The sequence below is a fragment of the Podarcis gaigeae genome (genome assembly GCF_964106915.1).
Source record: "Podarcis gaigeae genome assembly, chromosome: 5".
Classification (NCBI taxonomy): Eukaryota; Metazoa; Chordata; class Lepidosauria; order Squamata; family Lacertidae; genus Podarcis; species Podarcis gaigeae.
In genome coordinates, this window is record NC_139681.1 from 36,254,335 (window position 1) to 36,275,270 (window position 20,936).

Below are 20,936 nucleotides of genomic sequence, written 5' to 3' on the forward strand. Positions count from 1 at the left end.
GCCTCATCTGATTTCAGGCACAGAACTCATTTATCACTCAGAAATGTCAAACATGCTTGTGTTTGGAGCCAAAATGTAAACAGGGCTCAAGCACTTGGTACAGCCCCAGTTCTGTTGCGTATGACCACCAGGATAGTCTCGAAACAAACCTAAAAAACTTGTTACCGCTCAAAGCCTAGGGGAGGATTATTTATTGGGAACTAGAAGCTTGCTACGGTGAAGTATCACTGCCCACTCCAAAAAGATGGCCGATACCTCATAGAAAATAAACAAATAGCAGTGGTGAGTCTAACTCAGAGAAACAAGATATCATAACAGTGAAGAAAGAAAGGGAGAGAAAGAGAGTGAGGCCAATAAGAAGAAAGTACAATATTTGTGATTTTAGCTATAGGAAAGATCTTGGTACCAATGGCCCTCCGGCTTATTGCCAACTACCATTCATTCACTCATTATTGCCAACTAAGGAATGAATCAGTAACATTCTAGGAACTGGACTAACACAACTAAATTTGGTTAGATGCTTCCAAAACAAGTTAGGGAGCAATCGTAACCTACCTACCTGGGAATAAGCCCCACTTAACTCAATAGGACTTAATACTCAAATGTTTATAGGTATACATTTCCTGCTTTGTCTCCTGTTAATTTGATTCTTTCCCTTTTCTTGACTGAATTATCTGGAGCTATTTCTTCTTCTTTCCCATGGTGTACCTGCACTCCAGTGGAGGAACATTATGATTTGAGGTGTATGAGTTGATTGGTTTCTGCTGTAATTATTGATTGTTATTGTATGCTAATGTTTTATCGTTGTAGATGGCTAGAGAACATTGCTATGGGGGAAACAGATAAATATTGCAAAAAAGAAAAAAAGTCTGCTCTTTCTTTCCTCCTTTTCCTTCAGCAGTTACCATATTCACCCCATGGGCTGTGAGCAGTAGATATCTTTGATGTTTTCCAGCCCTGCTGTATCCATGCTAGGCTGTTTCCCCACACCCCTCTTCTTGGTATAGTTAAAATGTAAGAGAATAAGGCATTCTTTTTTCCCTTTTGCTTTTAAAAAGAGTCCTTTCATCCCTTCTTCAGAAGGCAGAAAATAACCTAAGGAGAAAAACTGCAGTTGATCCCCCAATTTCTGATGCAAATTATTCAGTGTTAGAGATTTTGCAGAAGTCTTTCCCCTGTAACTATCAAACAAACAGCCCTTTCACTGCATTTATAGTCGTCTTTCTGCCAGGGGACCATCATACTACTTGCATTCTGCATAGAGGAAAGTTCTTGGGATAATGAAGCCTCATGAAGATTTTGCACTGGACTGTTCTAAGTATTTTTGCTCGTGCCCCTGCCACCCGCTTCCCTCCCAGCCCATAGTGTCCTTATCCCTTTGCCTTTCTATCTAGTCAATTCCTTAAACTAGACCTGCTCGAGACAGTTTTCTCAGTTTGCACCCTGACTTGCATGTGATTATTCCACATGAACCTTGCTGTGGATCTGTTTCAAGAGCTCCATTGCAATTCTGATCCCAGTCCTACTAGAGCTCACCTTTCAAATAATTGACAGCCTATGGGACCGATGCTGGTGGAAAGGCAAACAGAAATAAGCAAGTCAGAATTTGCTTAGGAAATAACACCAGAACATGCTGAGTCACTATATGGAAATATATATCAATGTGCTGTGGCTCCTCGCTCCATACACAATGACACTGGGAAAAGTCAACTTTGTTGACTTCCAGCACATAAAAAGGACTTCTCCAATCTGGCTGTCTCAACTCCATAATACAGCTGGAGAGGTGGAGCCTGTAGTGCCTGGGTGCTACTCTGTCCTCAAAGCTGCTGTCACCACGAATATTGGCAACAGAGTTTTAGGTTGTCCCTAAAACAATCACCTGTTAGCTTGTATTGACTGCTGCTTGCATAGCCAACATGGGCAAGAAGACTGCAAGCCCTTTTGTGACAGTTTACAAATACTGTCACTTGATTCTAACCAGAAATCCCTCTGGTCAGAAGTCCAGGGTGTATTTAGTAGGGTTGTAGTTTTTGGTTAATTAATTGTTTCAGTTGGTATATTCATGTTTTGACTGGCTAGAAACTTGCTACCCGATGAATTGGGAGGCTGATATTTTAAAATAACTTACAAAAAACTGTTGGTATTAGCTGCTATCTTAGTAGAGAAATTCCCTCTTGAGCAAAGGATATGGTTTTTTCTACGTGGCTTCTGCTGTGACAAATGCTTGCATTGTCCAAAAACAAAACATGTTTTCTATTCTATGATTTGTTTTATTCACACGAAAAACCATGTAGCTTTGATCAATCAACTAACCATTCAGCTAAAACTCATATAGTTAATCAGCTAGGGTTTATCATTTTTATTGTGTTGTATTTAGGACTCATGTGCTGAAATAAAAAAAAAGCAGAGACAGGTCAAATAAATTTGAAGAAAGATACAAGGCAAAACAACAACAACAACAACAACTTGGTTTCCCAAAAGTTCTGATTCTAGCACTTTTGTAGCTACACTGACTGTTTTCAAACCATCCCATTCAAAAATTGTTTCTATGAATTGGCCCACGTCTGATATTATGTAATGGGGGCTATGAATCTTAAGTTAGGGAAAAATATATTAGCACTGTTGATGTCATACATCTTAAAATATTAATTGCTTTCCATTTTCATTTTATCAGCTGAAACACAGAAGGATTACAGCACATCAATGAAATCATTTAATCTAATCTCAGTTGAACAGTATTTTTGTTCTGTGCTAATTCGCATTTACAGGTGAACCCACCTAATTTACACTTTCTGAAACAATACATGAACCAAACAAAACATGCCTATTTCTTTAAAATTCACACTTCTCCAAATTTTCAAGTGCAGTTCTTTGCCGCAGTGATGTGTAGAGAACTGAAGGCTAGAAAAATGGGGAACTGGGATAAACTAAAAGTGATAACATAGCTAACAAGTAGCTATGTTATTGCTACTTGTTTCTGATAAAAGAAGGACTTTGGGACGGACAGATATGGATATTGCATGCTTTCCCACATATTTTCAAGAAACAATTTTGTTCACATGTATTTTGCCTATGGGAAAATGGATTAAAAAAAAAAGAATAAAAAAAAAATAAGGAGTTTAAGATAACTAACTGCCAGAAAGGGGTCTGGGAGTATCACGATAAACAAAAGTTCATGTTAAAGAGACATTAAATATTTAAGAAGTTATAGTGATTTAACTTTTTAATCTTAATGATTAAAAGTGCTCATGACATCCATGAAGTTTGAAGGAAAGAAGTATCAGTGAAAATGGTTCTACAGTATTCTTAGCTAAACTACAAACCTGAGCTCAGTAATGTCTTAGCTATCTTAGCAGATTGTAAATCATGAAGAATTAAAGGTTTTGCTTGAGTAAATGTCTCGCTTAATACACTTCACAACGTGAGAACTCTTCCCGTGGAGACTGGAGAAGGTAGAAATTATACATAGTCTATGAAAGTGGGAAGCAATACAGCAATTCAGGAAGGTTTTAGAAAGTGGTGAGGTCTGAAAACAACAGTTTAAAGTCAAGCAGGCAGGGATGCCTGGTCTGTTCAACCAAGAAACTTCTTTTTGCAAAATTTGCTACTGTGTTTGCCAGCTACCTTTTCATTTACATTACAGTATTTCTTATACATGTGAGGTAAAGGTAAAGGGACCCCTGACCATTAGGTCCAGTTGTGACCAACTCTGGGGTTGCGGCGCTCATCTCGCTTTATTGGCCGAGGGAGCCGGTGTACAGCTTCCGGGTCATGTGGCCAGCATGACTAAGCCGCTTCTGGCGAACCAGAGCAGCGCACGGAAATGCCGTTTACCTTCCCGCCGGAGCGGTACCTATTTATCTACTTGCACTTTGACATGCTTCCGAACTGCTAGGTGGGCAGGAGCAGGGACTGAGCAACGGGAGCTCACCCCATCACGGGGATTCGAACCGCCAACCTTGTGATCAGCAAGTCCTAGGCTCTGTGGTTTAACCCACAGCGCCACCCGTGTCCCACACATGTGAAATAGGGAAGGAATAAACCACTGACAGCCAATGCGGCATTTTCCAGGTGCTGTGGGACTCTTATTCCCATCAGCCCAAGTTAGCATTTGACAACGGTCAGGGATGATGCAGCTTCTGAAGGGCACCACATACCATACCCCCATAAATAAGTGTCTCTGCTCTTATTCATTTTTTAGACAACCCCACAGAAAGCCACAGAATTAGAATAATTCTGCCGTTGTTTTAAAATACTGTTTTGACAAGTTATCAAGCAAGTTCTCACAGAAACTGACATTTCTTACAATAAAAAAAGAAAGCTCTAAAATCTTTGATTTTTCTTTAATATAAAAAACACAAACAAACTGTATTTGCCCAAGTATAATCGCATTCTGTGCAAATTGAATCGGTGATTGTTACCCAGTTCTGAACTTAAAAAAGGATTTGATGCCAAAAGTCCCTACCACAATCAACACTTTTGTTCACGGTCTCCACAGGGATACAGAGAACAGAATGTGCTGAGAAACTAAACCACATTTGCTTTTAGAAGTGGTAGTTCCTCTCGTTTGTGAATGAAGTGGTATTTCTAGGGCAAACTGAGGAAGCATGTGCTAGTTTCCATATGCATCTCTGCCCCGTGGTTCATAGTGTTTTATTTTATTGATGTGTAAGAGAGAAAAAAGGAGAACAGTATGACTATAAAAAACCCCTTTTTAAAAGAACCATAGGTATTTGTTTCAGGCCTGGTTGAGATGGTCAGTCCATACGATGACCTAGAATCAGAGCTTGGTCACTTTGTGAAAGGTTGATATAAAAATGTTGGGTGTAAACATGCAAATAAATCAATAATCTCCCTTTAAAGCCATCTGAACTCACGTGAGAGGCGGGATGTTGCATGTAATGTATGTGCAATGGGCCTAACCCTTCTCCCTCCCAAAACAGCCCTTCCCCCAACACCATAATTTATGTGATCCTGGGCAATTAGGTTTCTCAAGTCTCATCCTTATTCTCACCATATGAATGCTGCTGCCCAAGGGCAAAATGACCAAACCACATCCTCAGGTTTCCTTTAAAAAGATATTTCAGTTAGCCACTTGATTTTATGGTACAGTAGACATTTTATGGTATGGTGTACACATAGCATATGTTCAGTACTTTTAAGTGGTAAGAGGCAACACTCTGTCTTTTAGCGTAGATAGAATCCGCTGTGCCACGCATGTTTTGCCCTGAAATATTGCTAAAACAACGGCAATTGGTCTGCCTACTGAAGCGGGGTTTGTGCTCACGATTTTTTAAATGTTGCATTTGACTCCTGATCTAACGATCCGTTCCAGGTGTGCAAATTCTGACGCATGCCATTCCTTGCAATGGTTTTGCTATTTGTGTCCTGTTTAATGGGAAGTTAAGACTTGCTTGTTCAGGAAGATCGCTGGCTTGCCTTTTCTTTTTTTAGTTTTAATTAATACTGCTTATTTTATTGTGTTTTTTTTTAATCTTGTTTTATTTTACATGATCGATTTGGCTCAATCAGCAAAATCTCTAAGTGGTTTACATAAAATGCACATTAAAATTACCAATAAAATCAGATGCTAAAGAAAGTTAGTCTGAACTTTTTCAAAATAAACCCAGCATGTTAAAATACATATCAAATGTGTAAGTCTAGGTAAGCTTGCATAAACAAAAACGTTTTTAGCAGGCATCAAAAGCAGTAGTCTCAATGGGCAGGGAGTTCCACAGTGTAGCTGCTGCCATGGTGAAGGACTGATTCCTTGCGAGTGCTGAACGAATATTATGTGGCACTTTGTATTTTTATAAGCTATTAGCTTTCACAGTCCACTGTGCTGAGACCGCACGATTAGAATTTTTGAAATAAATAAGAAAGCATTTCTATAAGAGGTTAGCCTCCAGTGCAATTTATTTTAATTATATAGAGAGAATGGCAGGAAAAAATGCCATTTCTGACTACTCCCCTTTCCTTCTACCTAAAGAACAAAGCAGAGGTCTCCAACCCAGTGCCCGTGGGCACCATTGGGCAAGTTCCCTAGACCCCGAGTGTTCATTTAAAAAATAAATAAAATATCTAGCTCTCCTATAAAGAAAGCTGCAGGACAAATATGTGAGAAACTTTTATGCCATTTTCTGTGAAATGAGACGGGTGGTGTGGCTACCTTGTATATTTTTCCTAGTGCTTAGGAATGATCTGTGTGTGTGTGTGTGTGTGTGTGTGTGTGTGTTTGTGTGTGTGTCTGTGTGTGTGTGTGTGTGAGAGAGAGAGAGAGAGAGAGAGAGAGAGAGAGAGAGACAGACAGACAGACAGACAGACAGACAGATCTCCATAATCAGGACCAGTAGGACATAGCTAACTTCCCATGGAAAGCATAAGGATGTCAGGGGTGCCCGTCTCTCTAATTCTGAATTATGCCATGCTCCCTGTGGCAGCCATTTTGTGATATGCCATGCCTCCTCCGTGGTAGCCATTTTGTGACTGGCATTTCCAGCCCTCTTTCAGCATTTGAAATGCTCCCCAAAGGGCTGGCAACCCCTGAATTGAAGTCTGAATGGCAATCTGGAAGGGAAAATGACACACACAAATAGAGATCTAATGACAAGTAGGATGAGAAGAAAAAAACTTGGAAAGTAGGTAATCTGTTATTTGAGCGGACTGGGTGCCTCTAAAATATCTATCGAGAAAAATCATTTTGGATTTAATAAGATGTATCTAGCTATGAATAATGAATAAAAATAAATTCCTTCGAATCTAAAAATAAACTTGGAATTTCCTCTGAAATGTCAGTACTGACGTTAATGTACTACTTTGCAAACGGATGGGCTGTTCTTGGTTTTTCTATTAAAAATTCACATGGCTTGTCGAGTTTCTTCTATTCCTCCTGGAATCGCCTTAATGTATAGAGCACATATCAGAGGGAGTCCTGCAAAGAGAATGCTGGATAACCTATTCCGTCTTTCGTTATCTTCGTGAATAATTTCTTAGTGGCCTTGAAAGGAGATACAAAAGGGGCTATAAAGCAAACCGATAAAGCAAAAAGGAGTCAAATGTATTGGTGGAGTGACCTGCTGAGGGAGGCAAAGTAAATAAAGGCCTTTTTGCAACAGGAGGAGGAGAAGAAACTGTATATGCGGAGGCTAGAGCAAGCTTGAAAAAGCTGAAAACGTTTTCCTGCAAATTTCTTAACTGGAAAGCAAGCCACAAGAGAGGCAGTATGCAGCATGTCTAGTGGTTAAGGATGATGATCACTGTTGTTCAGTAACTTCTGGAGGGCCACAGGTTCCCCATCCCTGATCTACTGAGTCTCACCAGGCGAGAATGAGCCTTGCAAGGAACACTGTTTTCTGCTCTGTCTGATGCATATTGGCATGACATAACTGGCACCATGTCAAGAAGCCTACACAAAGCTTGTAGGCAGGACAAAGAAGAATGACACCTTCTGTCTGCACCCTATGGCTTGCTTCTTCTTTCGGCAAAGCCCACTCTTTGTGGGTTTCGTGCACCAGAGTTGGCCAAACATGTTATGCACTGCAGACTGAGAACAATGTGTATGAGTTCAGTTTTAAGCACTTATTTATGCTCTTGTACTTATCTTCCTTCCAATGGGAGCACAATGACTTGTGAGCATTATAGTTTTGGTGAATCTATATCTATCTATCATCTATCTATCTATCTATCTATCTATCTATCTATCTATCTATCATCATCTATCTATCATCTATCTATCTATCTCTATCCCTGGCTAGATAGTCTTCATCATAAGCATCCTGGCTTGCAGTAATGTTCATTAAACATAGCAAAAGACGTATGTCCTTAAGGACAAAAATCCCCTTCACTCTTACTGTTCTTGTTCAGCTATTTCATTGCTATTTTTTAAATTAAAGAAAACCCAGAGAATATGGAACCATCTCATAAAACCCCTGAGATTAAATAGAGCCCTTGCCTTCACAACTATTTCTGTTTTGCTGCTAATAAGCACATTGTCCTACTACTACTTTTCTTGGAACGGAGTTGCAATTTGCAAAATTCAACCGAGTTAACAAGGGGCAACAGAGTACAAAAGAGAAGGAGGACCATATGTCATAATGAGGTCTTGTGGGAAGAAATTCATCTGCAACTGCTGGTCTTCAGCATTTTTTTTTTTAAAAAAGCTTATAACAGTTATATAGTTCACTCCCTCTGAGAAAGCTGGTTATCTTAGACAAATTACTGCCAACAAATATTTCTCCCCCACCCCCACCTCACTCCCAACTCTCAATTTATAAATCTGTGTCATGAAGGATGAGCATGCTTTGATACACTGTGGCTTTCTCTTAATCCATCAGGAGCAGCTGGTTAAATCAGGCTTACATGTATACAGGCACAATGGCATGATATTTCAATCAACGGAGGCTGATATTTAATTCCCCCTTCCCTTCTTGTTTTGTTTATTATTAATTAAACACAATAGAAACAACAATGGAGTTGGCACTTCATTGGGCAATACAAGTTTCCTAACAGGCACCTGCCCATCCCATTACTGTAGCTATTAGCTCCAAATATTTCTCCCCAATGTTCCAGAAGTGGCTAGCTGCTTCTGTTGTGCGTTTTCTCAGTTTGCAGAAGAGAAATATCCATTTGCAAGTGTGGTCTGAATCCAAACTGCACCTGCAAGAATGTTGTCAGGTGGGTGGGGCTGCCCACCTGTCAACGTTGGCCACAGGAGGTGGGCCCTTGCAGGATTATGGTTGATCTGGGCAAGAACAGCTGCCACAATCGCAGGACCACAAGTTGGCTGATGGCAAGATGGCAATGGATGAGAAAAAGAAGAAGAGAAGATGGGGAAAAGAAGCAACTAGCCAAGCCAGATTCTCTGACAAACCATGTAGAGAATTCAGGTGAAAAGTTACATCTTTCCCCTCTGCTAAAAAAAAGAGATGTCCTTAAATATCAATTCTTAACTTATACTTTAATAGAACTAATATATTTTCATGTTTCAGATGTTTTAAATGTGAGAATCCTCACAGCACACATGATTTTGTACTAAATGCAGAATATAATAGATGGAAGGTTAAAATTCCTCTCCCACATCACAAACATAAACCATAAGCCAACTGGGAGAGCAGAGCAAGATTTGGGGAACAGTCCAAGGGATGCTGATTGAAGTGAAAACTGGGAAGATGCCCTGGGAATTTTATGGAAGGGTACGATATGAATCTCTAAAATAAATAAAACAAAGACAGTATGACTGTTGTTGACAATGAGGACAGATAAAAGTAGTTATTAATAACTGTATTTTTCTGGTTATAAATTGAGGTGTGGGGGTGTTACTGGCTTGTTTTGGTTTTGTCCTTGTTTTTATAATATATTTAGTGCTTTTATCTTGTATTTTTATGCTGTGAACCACCCTGAGATCTACAGATGAAGGGTGGGATACAAATTTATAAATACTACTACTATATATATTTTTTAAAAAGTATGTCTTATATATGGTTCTTACACTGTTGGAAGTCAGGGCTTGCCTAATAATAATAATAATAATAATAATAATAATAATATCCTGCACAACCAAACTAAATCTGTGCAATTTTTATTTAGTGATCTGAGCAGAGAAATGAAGGCTGGGAAATATATAAAGTCATCTATATCTAGATCTTTACATACATAGACATAGATGCTATGTATATATAACCATCTTTGAATGAAGACCAACTTAGAAAGCAATCTAGGAAACAGGCAGGCTGCAACTGAAAGCACATCACTCTAGTACTTCTCATGCTTCATTGCCCTGTGTTCAATATTGGATTTAGGTCAAGGTCCAGATCTTGACCTTCTATGCCCTTGGTGGGCTGCACCTCCCATGGCCTCCTGATATGACCTACATGACAGCTGCATTCATTAGGGATGCTGCAGTTACAGGGACAAGGGTGAAACGGGTAGGAGCAGAGGGCAGCCTTTCCTGGCAGATGGCCCACAGCAGTGCCCTTAAAGAGCAGAGGCTCGAGTGTCTACAGATTCTACCCAATTGGTGCAAATTGCCACTGAACTTGCACCTTTGCAACAGCCCCTCTGCAGAAAGAGCTTGGCATAGTTTCCCCTGAAAGAATACAGTCTTAAGACACAACATGAGGACTGTGTGAGTTCGTGCCTTGGAAAAAGGCAAGTCTCACTTCATTTTGAGAAGACACCTTTGAAAATATACAATCTGGAGGGACTTCTAAGGAAGGGGTGCTGGAAATAGGACTTCACTTTCAGGGGCCCATGCCACAGATAGATGCCGACAACCATTTGCATATCATTAGAACCTGTGGCAAAATGCAGAATTCTGGAGACTTTAGAGCCAAAGTACACATTAAATGTGTGGTTTGTTAACTGCGTCTTGGAAACTGCAATGTAGGAGCAGCTGAAGTTGGGGGAAAGCACATCCTAACTGCGACAGGAGAAACGAGGTGGAGGGTGGGTGGGTGTTAAAACCTTTCTTCCCATGCCACAGTCCTGATGAAAATCTCTCCTCCTCCAAAGAAGGCATTTGCCTTAGAAGGGGGGGGGGGGGAATAAAAGTGGCACCCAATGCCTCTTCCACAGCCATTTTCAACAACGTATCCCAAAACACTGACAAAAGCAGCACTTTGGGGGGGGGGGGAGGTCTTCTTGAATAATATATGGAATTACAGAAATGTCATGGTCCTTCCATGCTAACACGCCCCCCCCCCCCTCAGCACTGCCACAGGACTGGGCTCAACAGCCATGCCTACACATTTCATTTCTGGAGCCAAGCATACTCAGCGGGGAAGAGTGACGAAGGGTAGTAAAATTCTGGATGGACGGTAGAATAAATTGTGCAAAAATCAAATCTTTAAACAGCAAAACCAGGGCATTTCTTGGAATAGCCAGGTTTTGATGTTTTCCTTTGTTCTTCCTCTTTCTCTTTTTAACCCATCTCTGACACTGCTTTCATAAAATGCTATAATATAAACCATGTGTCGGGTGATGATGATGATGATTTTTAAAAATCCTTCTTAATTTCATTGTGCATTTTATTGCAGGCCAAATGTGACATTACTTTTTTTTTTGTTAATCCCCTACGGCATGGAGTTAAATACTTGCTCTGTTCAGAATAGCAACACTCAATTAAGTCGCTTCTCCCCCCGCCCTTCATGATCTACACCCTCCTTTGTTACTGTGCTTAAAGGGAATAATGGGAGCACTGACCTATATTGCGCTTCTTATTATCAATGGAGATGAAGCGTATGCAGGGATTATCGGAGATGTACCGTACTGCCCAAGGGACATCAATCTGTGTGCCGGCTTCATAAAAAAGGCCCAGAGCGTAACGAGAGGAGTAGCTCACAGATTCCAGTTGCTGCCTTTGACTTTTGTTAATTACTGTGGAGGAAAAAAAAGACAAATAAAGGAATTAGACAATTACTTTTCTCTCAGAGCATTAAACCTGCAAATAATGCTATAGTTAAGCCGCTTAGACTTTTCCTAAAACAGCACTCATATGTGCCTAGAAATAAAAGGAAGGGGGGTTGCGGGCAGCAGAAGTCATGCGCCGTTGCATAGTTTCAAATGACAGAACACGAATGTAGTCCTAGGTCTTTGTTACTGTCACACAGAGGGTCATCAGACAGTTTTAAGGATACTTAAAGAAGCCACGTTTTATGAAACATGGGATATATCCTTGTGCATAAAATGGAAAAGGTAGATGCGAGCAGAGGTGAGCGGAGGGTGGGGAGGCGATATAAGCCACTTGCACACACAAAAAAAGGGGGGTGGAGAGCTTTGCCACAACAGAATCTTGAGAACACATTATGGCTAAGAGGAAAGTCCTGCAAGATAAAATCGTATCATCCACAAAATATATGTAATCGGATTACTAGCTAATGGCTATAACGAGGAGAAGAGGAAGAAGAAGAAGAAGAATTACATCTCACAAAGGGTATCGTATCACATATTAATACATTTAATTTGGGACATTTCATAACTTACAGTAAATTCTAAAAGCCCACTCAAGAACAGAGACGTGGTACTCCATTCAGAAACCCGTTCCAAAAATGTTATTAGGCAAATAGGAATCCATTTCCTCCCAAGGAATAAAACTCAAAGGAAGTCCCAAGAGGCCGTGTCCCTGAGTGTACTTTCAAATCTTTATTATTGCTATTACATTTCTACCCCACCTTCCCTTCAAGGACCTCAAGGTGGCATATGTGGTTCTCTATTATATCTTCACAACAATCCTGTGGGGTAGGTTAGGTTGCGCGATAGTGGCTGGCCCAAGGTTGCCCAACGGCTGAGTGGGCTTTCGAACCTGGGTTTCCCAGTACTACTCTGACACTGACCACTACAACACCGTGTGTTAACCGTGAGGAGCCTACATTATTATTCATGCCCTAAGAACTAATTTCAGATTTGCTAGTAGAAGTACAGTGGTACCTCAGGTTACAGATGCTTCAGGTTACAGACTCCAGAAATAGTACTATTTCTGGGTTAGCGGAGTCTGTAACCTGAAGCGTCTGTAACCCGAGGTACCACTGTATCCCCCTGCCGTGGTGGGCCGCTGTGGTGGTCTGGGCTGGTGACCTTGTCCTCTTATTATAATGCAGACATAAATTCAAGAATGTGAGTCTTATTTTAGTCTCTTTTTCTTTAAAAGTAGTCAAGGAGAATACTTCCAAGCTTCCATAATAAATAACAATACATACGTAATATTGTACTCAGTAGAATTACCCGCATAGATAGATTTCCTTTGCGTGCAAAAAATTACCAGAAAGTCATGCAACCACACGTGTGCATCTGCATGTTTGGAATTTAGAACAAGGACTCCAGAAAATATCAATCTTAAACACCAAATAATCTTTTCATTACTAATCAGCAACATTCTTGACAATGCAGACTCAGTTCTTGGTGACCTCTAGATCTGGGAGTTCATGAGTACAAAAATATATATGTCTATGCTGCTGTGAGTATAGATAAGATTGTGAGTCGTGGACAAGAACCAGTGCATTCACGATTAGAGATTAAAAGTGCTGTTTCATTTCAACATGGCTCCAGAGTAATTTCCCTGGACTAAACACACATGGAGACATTCATTCATTTATTTATTCCACTTTCACGCCTGCTAAGGACCCTCAAAGCAGTTGTACCATAAAACTAACCCTCCCCCGTCAGGGGGAAAGGATCCATCAGAACGTTGTGTAAGGCAAAGACAAATACAGTGGTGCCTCAGAAGTCAAATTGGAAATCCGTTCGACTTCCAAAATGTTTGGAAACCAAGGCGCAGCTTCTGATTGGCTGCAGGAAGCTCTTGCAGCCAACTGGAAGCCGTGGAAGCCCCATCGGACGTTCGGCTTCTAAAGAATGATCGCAAACAGAACACTCATTTGCGGGCTTGCAGCGTTTGGGAGCCAAAATGGACAAGTACCAAGGCGTTTGACAACCAAGGTACAACTGTATGTTCTAAATGAAGGTGATGCTTCCTTGAAACTGCAGAAATCACCAGTGCCATCTGCAGGTAGTCACAGCTGTCACCTCTTCACGTCACCCAGCAGTGGTTGTGAAGCAAACTCCAGAGCCGCAAGCCCCACAGGGCAATAGGAAGGGCTGCTAATCCACAGCTGTCATGCACTTCAACTGTATTCACAGCCTCCGCCCTGACTACTTGACTCACCATTTCATCGGTGCCTCGTTCACCCCACGGGCATTGAAGTTTAATGGCTCTTTAAAACACTTTATATACACCAATGAAGTGGGAGGCGACACAATCCAGTCTGCCCTCCCCACCCCCATTTCATTCAGCTGAATGCAAGAAATCTGTAGCTAAAGCATCCCCAACAGTTATTAATTTTATTATAGAGGTGAGGAAACCCCCCCCACCCCCAGTCTGAGGGAAGTATTCCCTCATGAGAAACCTACATGGGAATGATGGGCAGGGCCCGTTGTGAAAGCTGGTGAAGCAACGGCTGTGATTCGTATATTTGCACAGCAGGATGCATTCAAGCTATGCAAACGTCACAAGGTTTCCATACAGACATCTGTCTATCCTCCATCCATTATAGCAGTTCAATAACACATTTTAGCCAGGCAAAAGCAATAAGAGAGGGTGTAGGTATGTGGCTTTGTGTGTGTCTTTTATTGGGGGGGGGGCAGATTGGAGAACAGCTAGGCGAGGCCAGGAGGCCTATGTTTTATTATAATACAGGGGTGGTGAAGGGATGCGGGTGGCGCTGTGGGTTAAACCACAGAGCCTCTTGGGCTTGCCGATCAGAAGGTCGGCGGTTCGAATCCCCGGAACGGGGTGAGCTCCCGTTGTTCGGTCCCTGCTCCTGCCAACCTAGCAGTTCGAAAGCACGTCAAAGTGCAGGTAGATAAATAGGTACCGCTCCAGCAGGAAGGTAAATGGCATTTCCGTGTGCTGCTCTGGTTCACCAGAAGCGGCTTAGTCATGCTGGCCACGTAACCCAGAAGCTGTACGCCGGCTCCCTCAGCCAATAAAGCGAGATGAGTGCCACAACCCCAGAGTCGGTCACAACTGGACCTAACGGTTAGGGGTCCCTTTACCTTTAGGGGTGGTGAACTGGTTGGTTAGGTGGAACCAAATGTCAAGGGTGGCCAGGGCCAGAGGCAAAAGTGATTGGGGCAACAAACATAAATGTTAGCTTTGTACGATATGTTAGCTGGTTTCTACACATACCTCTATCTATCCTCCATCCAGGCAAGCAAATGCCATTATCAGAGCTACAGGACACATTTCAACATGAAAAGAGGGACTAAAGCAGGGTAGATGAGGAGCATGGCCTGGGGAGAGGTTCCGTGGCATGAGGAGAGTCCAGAAGGTCAGATAGGTGATCTGAGATTCCCCACCCCTGATATGAAGATTTATGCCTCACTTTTTTAATACAGGCAGCAACCATTTTAGGAGTATCCAATATGTGCTCAACCATGCACACGCGCATCGTGCCGAACCTGGAAGTGACCCAAAAACATCACCAAAATGTCACCAAAAAGGCGACGGAATGGGGTAGGCTGACGTGGGCCCCATGCATGGGAGTCCGGAACTGATTGTTGCCTGTATATATGAGCTATTCAAGGCACCCTGCGATAATTAAAATCACAAAAAGAAAATACAGCAAGAAGAAGAAATATATATAACAGACATGAGCATGGCAGATAAAACAGTCTTCAATAAAAACACCTCAGTGTGGAAAATTAAAAGATTGATAAAAGAAAAGGATGTCTTCACAAGTCAGCAGAAGGCCATCAGAGAGGAGGCTCCCCAAAACTCATAGAATGAAGCATCCCACCATCCTAGTTACTGTGGCTGTTGTCCTGCTCCTCATCACAACTGACCATTCTCCCAAAGTGGGACATAGATAAGGGCTCTGTGGTGGCTACCCACTCCTGCTTAGAGACACCCCATGAAGTTACAACCTGGTGCCACCATAAATAACTGGTTCCAAAGTAAAATCACTCTTACCATCAATAGTCCCCCCCAAAGAAACTTCAATGCAAATCTATCCTCCTGTAAATTAAGCCCATGAGGTCTAAGCATGCCATCTGAGGCAGCCGAGGACAAGTCTTTGCCTTCTTGCACAGGGCAGCCATCCAGGTTTTTGTAGACTTCCATCATATCCCCCCTCAATATTCCTTTAACCTAGTTCATAGGACTTTGTTTCAAAAGCCCACCAGGTTCCTTGCTCTCCTCTTAATTTGCCCCAATTTGGCTATATATTCCTTAATTTGTGGTGCCCAGAACTGGGCACAGTACTCTAGATGAGGTGTGACGACTGCAGGATAAAATGGGACTATTACTTATTGCTACTTGGAAACGATGTCTCTATTAATGTAGCCTAAAGCTGCATTTTCCTTTATTGCAGCCATGTTATACTACTGACTTACGATCAACTCAAGATTGCCCACAATCCTGAGGTCTTTTCACTACAGCTAAGCCACTATACCCGTGCATTTAACCCCTTCCCGCCAGCCTATACCTATGTATCTGATTTCCCTCACCAAGCGCAGCACTTCAAAATATGAAACCCACCAAAGTAGTCCAACTACATTCGATTCTACAAGTAAGGGATGACTAACCTTTTCAGGCCTGTGGGCACACTTTAAACCTCTAGCCACTTATCTCCCCCTCCTCTGGATCAACCTCACTGAGAGACAGAGAGAGATAAGGGGGCACGCACACAAACACACTTCACTTTTCCAAGAGATCTATGTCAAAGTCGGATCTTGTGGAGTTAATCTGACCTTTGAAAAACACTTAAGATAGGAAAGAGGAAGTGGGAAAGAATGTGGCACATCCAGCTTCAGCTCCATGTATTTTTCAACAGAGAAAAATGTTACCACCCTCACCACTTCATGAGCAGTCAGTTATGTGTGTGTGTCTCAGAAGACTTGTGGGTGCTAGGGAAAGACCTCATGGGTGCCATGTTTGTGACCCCTTCTACAAGTTGTGTTAAGAAGTCCTGCTTCCTTAGTTGTGGCTCTTGTGAACTATTGAGTGACAGTATTCCATGTGCCAGACATTTCAGGTGAAGGCTAAGCTGAAATTAATACCAATTTACATTCACATGGGATAGCTGACCATCTGTGAACAGGCACAATCTGGATCTTATAGAGTCCCCCGTGTGCTCAGACTTCTGAACGAAGCACCCTCCCCATGGTGCCCTTCACCTTTTGTTAGCTATCTCAGTAATAACCGTGACTGAATAGTCACTGGAAACATGGCTTAAATCTCAAGGTGAAACACCAGTTAAATGGTTAATGTGACAAAAAAGGATATAAAGCAGACACTTCCCTTAAAAGAGTCTGTGCCAAAGTAACCAATCCTCTACTAGGTTTATCTTTTAAAGTAAGTTTATATGATTATTCAAATTACCAATGCACTTGCACCAACTTTCTCCTTTAATTGGAACAGATGGATATATATATATATACACAAAATATGCAATATCCTCCCCATGGATCTACACTACTGTGCTGTTTCATTATTAAGAAGCCATTTGGCAGGTGAAAGTGTACATGTATGGTCGTGTTTGAGGGCCTATTAGCATCTTGTTTGAGCAAATAAAAGCCTTTGTGAACTGAACGTCAACGTAACATTCAAGTTTCGAATGAAAGACAAAAAATGTTCACGTTAAGTGTTGTCTTTCACCCATTGCCTAGATCAGATTAACAGAAATATTGCATAACAATGCACAGTTATATGCCTGGCATTGTGAAGATTTCTACTAAGGACAGTGAGGTGAGTCAAGTTCAATCAAGGTGAGAGTTTCAGTTCTGGGAATTCTGTGTGTGTTGGTTTGAATTTGAACAAGGTAGATGATTTGACATGGTTTCTAAAATAATATATATATCTCCTTCCTTCCCAAAGCAGGTATGATTTAATAACAACTCTAGAGTGTGGGTGTTGGGGGCAGAGTTGCGCTCTTGCTTTTAGAATGCACTCATACAGAGTACAAGATGTTGGAGTTCTCTGAGAGTTCTAAAAAGCCAAGCTAATTAAGTCATGGATAGAAGGTTTGCAACAGACCACCACAACTGGAGCATAAACGGAAGCCTTGGTCATAACTGTCCCACTGGCAATTTAATTACAAAGAAACAGAGATGGTTATTTCCCCCTGAAACATACTAAAAACAAAACTGTATTATCATTCAGATGTAGCAACACCTCTTCCATTATGACTTAGAAAGAAAAACCGCTATCCCGATGCTACAACATTCAAATAAAAATGCTAGTGCTCCATCCTAATACGGACAAGTGATAAATTAAGGACTCCAATGTGCAGAAGCCAGAAGACACCATGAGAGCTGGGAGATAACCACGTTGAGCACTTATAAATTAAGAAATGAGAACCAACAAACTCTAGAGAGTGAAGGAATTGACCTGAATACCCAATATTGACTTGGAAGTGGTAGAGCAGTGGGACAATGCCCAGCAAGAGTCATCTGCTGGGTCAAGGACAGTGATGACTTGTGTGTAGGCTCTAGGTTGGTGCAACTGTATGAAAGCAAAGGGCAGATGGGTTCTGTAAAGAGGAAAGCAGAAAACACATGGAGGGGTTCAAGGTATGCCTCACCTTGCTAAGGCTCCCAGATGCAGGGGGAAGGGCTGTAGCTCAGTATTAAGAGTACATATTGTGCATGGAAAAGGTCCCAAGTTCAATAAATGGCATCTCCAAGTAGGGTTGGGAAAGAGTCCTGTCTAAAACCCTGGAGAATTGTTGGGTAGCCAACACTGTGCCCTCTAGATTAACTGGACTGTAAATCCCACCATCCCTACCCATTGGCTATGCTAGAGATGATGGGAGCTGGAGTTCAATAGCAATTAGAGGGCCACAGGTTCGCCCACTTTTGCTGTAGACAATACTGAGTGAGATGGACCCACAGATTGATGTGCTGTAAGGCAGCATCCTGTATTTCTTATAAGAGTGGTGGTACCCAAGATGAAGCTGGATGGGGGAATGAGCTAGGAAGGAGAAAAAAGAGACCCATGTCCTTGATCTGGGGGGAAAACCCCTCATAAGCAGTAGTATGTGTGGGAATTAAGGACCATTTATGAGCAAGGAAAGGGAGATTGTAGGAAGTGGGATCAGTTGAATGAAATATATTAAATGGCAAGGATAAAGGAAACTAGGGATAAAGGAGCTCTTGATAGTAAAAGAAAAGAAGAAACAGGCTCCTTGTATGAATCTTCTTTATACTAGGTCAGGTCATTTTGCAATGTACTCTCTATTGATTCATCTATTTGGAAAAAATCATAGACAGTTAAAAATTAGTGGTGTGCAATAATAAAAACACAACAAATAAGGCAGATTAAAAACAGTTTCCCAAAAGAAATCTGATTTCTGACATTGAGTCGACAGAACCTTTTGGGAAGGCCTGTAGAAATAGTTTCTAGCATCTGATGAAATGTGCATGATGTTGGTACTTGTCTAACTTTAGTGGACAGGCATGCTTAAGGACCTGATCTGAGTAACCATGAAACAAACCTCTGGTGCCCATGGAACCATGAGGTGGGCCCATACAGTGAGCAGACAGGTATATAGGGAGTAAACTGATCTCTCAAACGTGTTTAGGGCTTTAGACACTACCGGTAAACTTTAAATTTGGTCCGGGAGCATATTAGCAACCAGCGTAGCTCTCAGCGCACTAGTGTTATGAGTTGACTCTAATATCCTATACACAGAGATAGGCTGCAAACCAGGTGAGACTGTTCATCCACCTTGCCCAATGTTCACTACCCAGGAGGGTTTAAATATTAGGTGGCTGAAAGTCTTTCTTTCTTTCTTTCTTTCTTTCTTTCTTTCTTTCTTTCTCAAACACTTATCTCATCCTTCCTCAGGTACAGTGTGCAGTCCTCCTTTCTCCTCATATGATCATCAGAACAACCCCCAGTGACCTTCATGAGAATTTGAACCTAGATGTCCCCAGTTCTCTAGCTCTGATACTTTAAGCACTGAATTATGCTGGATCTATTCACACAAGGAAAGGTTAAGTGAGACTGGCAGATCTGGACTGCTCAGTAGAGGAGCATAGAATTGTACTGTTCACCTTTTATTTTGTTACTTTCCTTTTGTATGTATATACATATGCTTGGGGTTGTGTGAACACACACACACACACACACACACACACACACACACACACACACACACACAAAATGTTCAATGCAGTACAAAAAATATATTATTTCTTCCTTCAACAGACTGTTTTGTTTAAGATGATTTTATTTGTAGTGTCTGACTAAATCATACTTTGGCCAAGAATTTAAAACTAGTCAATTAGATACAGATTGCCTGAACAAGCTGTAGTATTTGGAGCTGCTGCTGATTGCTGTTTTAAGTTAAAAAGGAAATTGTGGTTAAACTGTAACATAGGTATTTTTAGCGTGGGCATTCTGTTTAACAGAATTCAGAAGAACATTTGCCCTGACAGATTATGCAGCCTGACCTTTTTTTTACCTTGGAGCTGATGTTTGCCAAGACCAAATTCCAAGAAGAAGGGATACAAGAAAAGATGTGGTGTTAGTTCCATGGAGTTGGAATGTTCCAAAAAACAAGGAACATCGATTGTGCCATAACTAGCAATAGGATTGTTGAAGTGGTGCCCAATTAAATGTTCTTTTGGGATGACTCACTGGAGGGGATCTGACTGATCCAACAGACTCCAGGCTGTGAAGGAATCCACCTCTTCCCACCCCCCACCCCTGGCTAAATTGGCTGGAGACCCTGGGAATTTTATGCCTTCTCCTTGCATTGTGTGGTTGGGCTCTTTGCCTGAATCATCTACAGCTATTCATAAGTATCTTGTTGCTGTGCTGCACCTGCTCCCTTGCTTGTTGGCCAACGTAGACTGGACTGTGAAGGCTGCCCGGTGGATGGATACAGCCCTTGCTTGTTTCAGGGGGTTAAACCAGAACACATGTAGTCCCTTTCTCAATTCCATGAGACTGATGGTGAAGCAATGGATGTCTAGAATAAGGGGGTGGGGTGGGGTGGGAAATGGAAAGAAAGGCAACTTCCTGAAATGTTTTGATCAAGGAGATTCATTTACTCATGAGACTAAAAGCCATGTCTGAACATGCATGGGAAGATACCGGGGGGGGGGGGGGAGTTAAATACATGCACAACAATAGCTAAGAGAAGAACAATACAAAGCAAAGTTCAAGCATTCTGCAGTTCCCACTATACTTGGGAGATGGATCCAGATTTAGTCATCCTTTAGAGAATACTCATAGAAATAAATGGGACTTCAGCTAGTGATGATTAACATAATCTCCATTGATTTCAGTGGATGTACTATAAACCTGAATTTGACTCTCAGAAATCACAGAATCATAGAGTTCGTGCCACAAGATTCCTGAAGCGAAAGCACTTCCACACAGGAAATATTTGGTATATTTATAACCCTGGCTTTCTTCCCATTATGGAACTCAAGGA

General features: G+C 41.6%; 1 protein-coding gene across 3 annotated transcripts in view; it reads right to left on the reverse strand.

Annotated features, from left to right (window-relative positions):
* The window catches only part of RNLS (renalase, FAD dependent amine oxidase), a 92,666-nt gene that overhangs the window by 18,534 nt on the left and 53,196 nt on the right, over window positions 1-20,936 (reverse strand). For all 3 annotated transcript variants that reach the window (XM_083740783.1, XM_083740782.1, XM_083740784.1), the window contains exon 5: window positions 11,200-11,373. In XM_083740783.1, the coding sequence (XP_083596909.1) occupies window positions 11,200-11,373 (174 nt within the window). The remainder of the gene's footprint in view (window positions 1-11,199; window positions 11,374-20,936) is intronic.